Raw genomic sequence first — 8,960 nt, 5'->3', positions numbered from 1 at the left:
CGACCCTTTGACACAGATTCGTTTGCACAAAAAAATCAATCCTAAAAAATCCATGCACCATCCCAAGTAACATTTTAAGTTTTATAACGCTCTTGAAGACCACAATTTACATTACAAGAGTGTTATAAAACCAGCATATAACCAAAATGTTACTAGGGCATGTGTCTCCGTCTGTTCGCATGTCTATTTCATAATGAACATTTTTTAATATTCTTATTTATATTGTCAAATACTCGAGGGACATAAATATATCAGATTACCGAAATTTCTTGGTGTTCTTCACCATATTCACTTAAAACATGTAGATGACTTGGAAAGCAACGAACCCCTAGGATACAAATTTTCACAGTCATTCAAAAAATGTCACTATCTTATTGTCGACCAGGGTAATCATCGATAAATCATCAAGCACTTGAAAAACACGATAAATCAATGCCAGCTTTATCAGGATCATAACGACATCGAAACGATAATTATCGATGTTGGCGTTAAACTAATGACGAGACAAAACATATCCAAATTGGGGCTATGTAGCTGGTTCCGAATTCCAATCGGGTCCAGTCTAACTGTGGAAAAACTCACTATGCGAGGCGGCCAGTCATGGAATGCAGTGCTGCAAATTTTTTTTTGAAGAATGTTAAAGCAGATTTGATGTTTGATAATAAATTATTAACATGTAGACATTGAATTGAATGTATTACATCCTTCATTTTATAAACGACAATATGACATGATGTGGCAGAGAAAAGGGTAAGGGATTCGTTTCCATTTCACCTGTTACGCACAGTGGCTCGATTATGAAAATTCTACATGATGATTAGGTTTTAAAATTTTCTCAATTCGATCAACACGTGCGGGATGAAGTTTAATTAGTTTTTAATAACCGTTCGCTTCATTTTACCATGGATAACATTATTACACAAATTTGCTTTGTAATCTTAAATTTTCTGATTTTTTTTACTTTAATTTGATATTTTTCATCTATAACAACCACTGCGTTTCTCGTATCTGAAACGAAATCAAATTCCCACTTTTCCTGAAGTAGTAAAAGGCATACAGGTAGATGCCAACCCCGAGTCAGTGCTTCCATGTTTCCCCCTTCAGACTTGCCAAAATACATCGGAATCATCGCGACATTACGACCTGAAGGCATGAATGGAAATTAGATTTGATGGTGCAACAATACCGGTATGGAACGTAACCGACCGTGCTCAAAATTTGTATATCTACTCGGCAAATTGACATGACACGTGCGATTGTTTTCGTCTGCCATTAGCGTAAGTGGGGGAAACGGCATATTGTAGGTAATGGGTCCGAGACAAACCGCCCTGTCACTCAAAGTCTCGAGCGGGAGATTGACGTTCGAAGGATATCGATTGGGTATTTTTACCGTTATTTGTACAGGAAAAGGTTGGAGGGACGGCACTGTAATCGTGTTTGACACGTGTAATTACCTGGAAATTTCTCGTCATCCAATAGGTTCTCGTTGTCGTCGAAGGAAGCGGCTTTCAAGGTCTGGAAAATAAGATAATCGATATTTTTGCATCAGAATGTTAGATCTAGATAACGATAGTTTTATTCAATACTTTTTTATTACTTGTTAAACGCATCGAAAATGAGTCAATTTATAACCAACGAATGAGTAGCAAATTAAAGAAAATATGCATCTGTAATTTCGACAATGTTAAAAAACGGGATTTTTTTTTTGTAGTTTTAATGAAATATACAAAATAGAATATCAGAATTGCAAAAGAAACAATTACTTGGGATTTACTGATATACTAAGACTTTAAATTCCTATTTAATTTTTTTTCCTCTCTGAAAGTCAAATTACTCAAACTTGGTTCAAAGTTAGGCAGAACTTTTACTTTGTGATGTTCCTTCACGTAAATTGAAATTCTATTTCATGTGTAGAAGGTACTTTGTTTACAGCATATTAATAGCTTTGAGCAAACATCATCTTGGTAAGCACCACAAAAGGGTTCACTCAAACAATCCGAAAATCGAGCCCGAAAATGCGATTCAACGCGTGATGTTAATCTTAAAAGTTTTCCCATTTACCCAACAGACCCATTTCCTTCCAGTTTGGTAGCCATGGTCGATAATTACATCGCCCAACTGGTCTTCAGGCTTTGATTTCCACCCTTGGCCACCCACCGAACTTACCTCCACGTGGTTTCCATTTTCTTGCTGCTGTGGTCGTTGTTGCTGCATTGCGAGGCGCGCTTTCGTGTTGGCCGAAATCGGCGGGACACGTGTTTTGTTATTCAGACCTGCGGCCGTCCCCTTAGTCGGGTTACCGTTGGAAACGTTACTACCGTTGACGGCGGGCTTCCCGGCTGGCTGCAGCTGCTGTTGCTGCTGTTGGATTGGCTGCAGCGGGTAACTTTTGTCGATTCCGGCTACCCGGTGGTGGCGGCGCTCGTCAAACATTTGTCGCACCTTGCCCGCTCCGAGCGACGCCGAGAGGTCACCCCCGGCACCGGCGGTGCCCGTTGAGGTTGTGGAGGAGGTCGTTGTAGTCGAGTACGCGCTAATGGTCGAGGTACGGACGGTGTTACTACTGCCGTTACTTCCGGCGGTGTGATGTAGCGCTGCTACCGAGGCGGCCGTGGCTTTCGTGGTGGATATCATTTCCACCTTGCGTTGATCCCGTTCCTGTTGTTGGCGCTGTTGGAAGCGCATCTGAGGGGGAACAGATACGAAAAAAAGAATTAAAATTTTAGATTTAAGCATGAGTGGAAATACCGGAATAGTTTTAAAGATTGCATGCAGCCAAGTCTTATATTTAAAAAATGAAATAATAATTTGTCAATTACAAAACAAAGTATGATCAACTATTTTAGACTAATCTAACAGAAATGTAATGTTTCACTTCCAATTGTTTAAAGTCAAATGACCAATAAACTTTCCAAACCGTTTTGATTTAATCTCAATTCCCAGAATAAACTCATGTTCCTTTCGGATGTTGAGCTGCCTGTCCACATTGTGTTTGTATTTTCGCAGTTAACAATCAAAAGTTTTCAATCATGCCTTGGCAGGATTTTAAATTTTCTGCGAGTGCGAGTGCCGCAAATCCTTCAAGCCTTGATCTTAAATTGGAACAAAGACCAAACTTGCCAATCCAACGACTTGAAATTATTATAATTTTGAATTGGGTTCCTAATGAATTAATTCAAATTTAATAAATTTCCAAAAAATCAATTTTCAAGGTTCTGCAGCATGAACCAGACAAGGACTCGGAGGTCGAGTTCGTGATTGGTTGGCTGCCCCCGAGTCCAATGCGAAGTACTATTAATCAGTCATCAGTTTGCGGTTACATACAGACGCTGCAGAACCTGATGCACCGAATGAACTTGAAGGTTTTGGCGTTTAGAAGGTGTCAAAATTCATTTTAAATGAACACGATGCATAAAATGTTTTCGGATTCGGAATTCGGATGAATTCCAGTCGGAATTCGGATGAATTTCTGTCGGAATTCGGAATTGTAATTCGGATGAATTCCTGTCGGAGATTGGATGAATTCCTGCCGAAATGAGAATGAATTCCTGCCGGAATTGGGATGAATTCTTGTCGAAATAGGGATGAATTCCTGTCGGGATTCCGATGACTTCCTGTCGAAATTCGGATGAATTCCTGTTGGTATGCGAGGAATTCCTGTAGTAATTCGGATTAACTCTTGTCAGAGTTCAAAAGAATTCCTGTCGGAATTCGGAAGAATTCCTGTCAAAATTCGGATGAATTCCTGTCGAAATTTGGATGAATTTCTGTTGCAATTCGTATGAATTCGTGCTGGAATTCGGATGAATTTCTGTCGCAATTCGGATGAATTTCTGTGGGAATTCGGATAAATTCCTGTTGGTATTCGATTGAATTCCTGTTGGAATTTGGATGATTTCCTCTTGGAGTTCGAATGAATTCCTCTTGGAATTTTGAAGAATTCCTGTCATCCGAATTCCAAGGAACCAACAGGGAATGTGGGAATTAGAATGAATTTCTGTCGGAGTTCAAATGAATTCCTTTCGGAATTCGGATGAATTCCAGTCGGAATTCGGATGAGTTCCTATTGGAGTTCGGATGAGTTCCTATCGGAGTTCGGATGAATTCCTGTCGGAATTCAGATGAACTTTGACGGAATTGGGATGATATTTTGTCGGAATTCAGATGAATTCCTATCGGAAATCGGAAGTGTCAAAAACCAGTTGAATTTCTCTCGGAATTCGGATGAATTTCTTTCGAAATTCGGATGAATTCCTGGCGGAATTCGGATGTATTCCTGTCGAAATTCAGACGAATTGCTGTCGGAATTCGGATAAATTCCTGTCGGATTTTGGAATTGTCAAAATGCGGTTGAATTTCCGTCGAACCTCGGATGAATTCCTGTCGGAATTCTAATGAATTCCTATCGCAATTCGGATGAGTTCCTGCCGAAATTCGGATGAATTCCTGTCGGAATTCGGATGAATTCCTGTCGCAATTCGGATGAATTCTTGTCGGAATTAGGATGAATTCTTGGCGGAATTCGGAAAATTCCTGTCGGTATTTGGATAAATTCCTGTCGGAGTTCGGATGAATTCCTGTCTGAATTCAGATGAATTCCTGTCTGAATTCAAATGAATTCCTGTCGGAATTCGGATGAATTCCTGTCGGAATTCGGAAGAATTCCTGTCGGAATTCCGAAGAATTCCTGTCGGAATTTGGAAGAATTCCTGTCGGAATTCGGAAGAATTCCTGTCGGAATTCGGATGAATTCCTGTCGGAATTCGGATGAATTCCTGTCGAATTTCAGATGAATTCCTGGTCGGGATTCGAATGAATTCCTGTCGGAATTCGGATGAATTCCTTCCGGAATTGGGATGAATTTCTTCCGGAATTCGGATGAATTTCTTTCGAATTTCGGAGTTTGGATGAATTCTATCGGAATTGAATTTTTGTCGGAATTCGGATGAATTCCTGTCGGAATTTAGATGAATTCCTATTGGAATTCGGATGAGTTCCTGTCGAATTCGGATGAATTCCTGTCGGAATTCGGATGAATTCCTGTCCAGGTCGGATGAATTCCTGTCGGAATTCGGATGAATTCCTGTCAGATTCGGATGAATTCCTGTCAGGAATTCGGATGAATTCCTGTCGGAATTCGGATGAATTCCTGTCGAATTCGGATGAATTCCTGTCGGAATTCGGATGAATTCCTGTCGAATTCGGATGAATTCCTGTCGAATTCGGATGAATTCCTGTCGGAATTCGGATGAATTCTGTCGGAATTCGGATGAATTCCTGTCGAATTCGGATGAATTCCTGTCGGAATTCGGATGAATTCCTGTGGAATTCGGATGAATTCCTGTCGGAATTCGGATGAATTCCTGTCGGAATTCGGATGTATTACTGTTGAAATTCGGATGAATTCCTGTCGGAATTCGGATGAGTTTCTGTCAGAATTCGGATGAATTCCTGTCAGAATTTGGATGAATTCCTGTCGGAATTCGGATGAATTCCTGTCGGAATTCAGATGAATTCCTTTGGGATTTCGGATGAATTCCTGTCGGAATTTGGGTGAATTCCTGTCGGAATTCGGATGAATTCCTGTCGGAATTCGGATGAATTCCTGTCGGAATTCGGATGAATTCCTGTCGGAATTCGGATGAATTCCTGTCGGAATTCGGATGAATTCCTGTCGGAATTCGGATGAATTCCTGTCGGAATTCAGATGAATTCCTGTCGGAATTCGGATGAACTCCTGTCGGAATTCGAATGAATTCCTGTCGGAATTTCTGTCGGAATTCAGATAAATTTTTGTCGGAATTCGGATGAATTCCTGTCAATATTGGGATGAATTCTTGTCGGAATTCGGATGAATTCCTGTCGGAATTCGGATGAATTCCTGTCGGAATTCGGATGAACTCCTGTCGGAATTCGGATGAATTCCTGTCGGAATTCGGATGAATTCCTGTCGGAATTCGGATGAATTCCTGTCGGAATTCGGATGAATTCCTGTCGGAATTCGGATGAATTCCTGTCGGAATGCGGATGAATTCCTGTCGGAATTCGGATGAATTCCTGTCGGAATTCGGATGAATTCCTGTCGGAATTCGAATGAATTCCTGTCGGAATTCGGATTAATTCCTATCGGAATTCGAATGAATTCTTGTCGAAATTCGGATGAACTCCTGCCGGAATTTGGAAGAATTCCTGCCGGCCGTCGGTTGAATTCCTGGCAGAGTTCCTGTCGGAATTCGGATGATTTCCTATCGGAATTCAGATGAATTCCTATCGAAATTCAGATGAATTCCTATCGGAACTCGGATAAATTCCTGTCGAAATTCGGATGTATTTCTGTCGGTATTAGGATGAATTCCTGTCGGAACTGATGAATTCCTGTTGGAATTTGGATGAATTCCTGTCGAAATTCGGATGAATTTCTGTCGGAATTCGGATGAATTCCTGTCGGAATTTGGATGAATTCCTGTTGGAATTCGGATGAATTCCTGTCGGAATTCGGATGAATTCCTGTCGGAATTCGGATGAATTCCTGTCGGAATTCGGATGAATTCCTGTCGGAATTCGGATGAATTCCTGTCGGAATTCGGATGAATTCCTGTCGGAATTCGGATGAATTGCTGTCGAAATTCCTGTCGGAATTCGGATGAATTCCTGTCGGAATTCGGATGAATTCCTGTCGGAATTCGGATGAATTCCTGTCAAAATTCGGATGAATTCCTGTCGGAATTAGAATGAATTCTCGTCTGATTTAGAATGAATTCCTGTTGGAATTCGAATGAATTCCTGTCGAACTCGGATGAATTCCTGTCGGAATTCGGATGAATTCCTGTCGGAATTCGGATGAAATCCTGTGGGAATTCGAATAAATTCCTGTCGGAATTCGGATGAATTCCTGTCGGAGTTCGAATGAATTCCTGTCAAAATTTGGATGAACTCCAGTCGGAATTCGGATGAATTCTTGTCAGAATTCGGATGAATTCCTGCCGTAATTCGAATGAATTCCTGCCGTAATTCGGATGCATTTCTGTCGGAATTCGGATGAATTCCTGTCGGAATTCGGATGAATTCCTGTCGGAATTCGGATGAATTCCTGTTGGAATTCGGATGAATTTCTGTTGGAATTCGGATGCATTGCTGTCGGAATTCGGATGAATTTCTGTTGGAATTCGGATGCATTGCTGTCGGAATTCGGATGAATTCCTGTCGGAATTCGGATGAATTTCTGTCGAAATTCGGATGAATTCCTGTCGAAATTCGGATGAATTCCTTTCGAAATTCGGATGAATTCCTGTCGAAATTCGGATGTATTCCTGTCGGAATTCGGATGAATTCCTGTCGGAATTCGGATGAATTTCTGTCGAAATTCGGATGAATTCCTGTCGAAATTCGGATGAATTCCTGTCGAAATTCGGATGAATTCCTGTCGAAATCGGATGAATTCCTGTCGGAATTCGGATGAATTCCTGTCGGAATTCGGATGAATTCCTGTCGAATTCGGATGAATTCCTGTAGGAATTCGGATGAATTCCTGTCGGAATTCGGATGAATTCCTGTCGGAATTCGGATGAATTCCTGTCGGAATTCGGATGAATTCCTGTCGGAATTCGGATGAATTCCTGTCGGAATTCGGATGAATTCCTGTCGGAATTCGGATGAATTCCTGCCGGAATTCAGATGAATTCCTGTCGGAATTCGGATGAATTCCTGTCGGAATTCGGATGAATTCCTGTCGGAATTCGGATGAATTCCTGCCGGAATTCAGATGAATTCCTGTCGGAATTCGGATGAATTCCTGTCGGAATTCGGATGAATTCCTGTCGGAATTCGGATGAATTCCTGTCGGAATTCGGATGAATTCCTGTCGGAATTCGGATGAATTCCTGTCGAAATTCGGATGAATTCCTGTTGGAATTCGGATGAATTTCTGTCGGAATTCGGATGAATTCTTGTCGGAATTCTAATGAATTCCTGTCGGAATTCGGATGAATTCCTGTCGGAATGAATGTCGGATGAATTCCTATCGGAATTAGGATGAATTCCTTTCGGAATTAGGTTGAATTCCTATCGGAATTAGGATGAATTCCTATCGAAATTTGGATGAATTCCTGCCGGAATTAGCTACAAAGTACCTCCGTCGTCCTCCACAGCTCAGAAGGCCACTGATGAGATCCATTTTCTAATATCAGACATATAGCTGAACTGAATATATTTTTAAAATCAACTTTTTAGCACGCATTGATTTCTGCAATGCTAACCGAAATTTAGATAGGTTCCTGTTGAAAATTATTTTCGTTGAACTAATCTCGTTAAGTAAAATAGTTAATGTTATGGATAGTGATTTTTATCTGTTACAATTCCCATTGTCTTTCAAATTACATCCACCCCATAACCCACGAACGTACCTTCTTTATAATGTTTTCATAGCGATTGGTAAAACTCTCGATAATTTCCGCGTAATCTAGCGATTTCAGCTTCATCACTTTTCCCGGATAGGAAGGTATCTTATTCCTAAGCGAATCACTCAGAAAGCCACCAAACTGTAAACGAAACCACCTTCAACCGTAAACACTCGCTCGTAATAAACACACGCTTCGACGCCAGTTTTTTTTTTCTTTTCGTGGGGGTGCACTTCTGTCTCACTTTCAACGGAAGAAGCCGCAACGATAGGGCAGGATTACCGCTGTGCCATCTTGGCTTCCATCGGCACTACCGCGCTCACCAGTCTCCACAGCCCTGAGGGGCGTGTAGCAATCGTTAGTTCTGTGAAGGCACCGACTTTGCGGGTGATGTTCATCGGAGGTGTTCGAATACCTTCGAGCTTTGTTCGAATCGTGCAGCTCAAATGAACAGGATGGATTTGAAGATTTCACATCACTATTGGTTGATTATTTGTTCCTTTCAACATTTCTGATTTTATTGTAGGAATTCTGTGGAAAAGTAATTGTTTACACTTCGGAGCT

At 41.1% G+C, this 8,960-nt stretch overlaps 1 protein-coding gene across 1 annotated transcript; it reads right to left on the bottom strand.

Moving 5' to 3' along the window:
• Positions 1-1,392: 1,392 nt before the first annotated feature.
• On the bottom strand, positions 1,393-8,477 carry LOC134202851 (uncharacterized). The gene is made up of 3 exons (XM_062677834.1): positions 8,403-8,477; positions 2,167-2,685; positions 1,393-1,515 (listed from the first exon to the last, which is right to left on the bottom strand). The coding sequence occupies exons 1-3, from the start codon at positions 8,475-8,477 to the stop codon at positions 1,393-1,395; spliced, it is 717 nt and encodes a 238-aa protein (XP_062533818.1).
• Positions 8,478-8,960: the final 483 nt, after the last annotated feature.

Source organism: Armigeres subalbatus, unplaced genomic scaffold (assembly GCF_024139115.2).
Source record: "Armigeres subalbatus isolate Guangzhou_Male unplaced genomic scaffold, GZ_Asu_2 Contig1467, whole genome shotgun sequence".
NCBI lineage: Eukaryota > Metazoa > Arthropoda > Insecta > Diptera > Culicidae > Armigeres > Armigeres subalbatus.
Note: the sequence above shows the minus strand (reverse complement) of the source record. Positions and strands in the feature narration are given on the sequence as shown.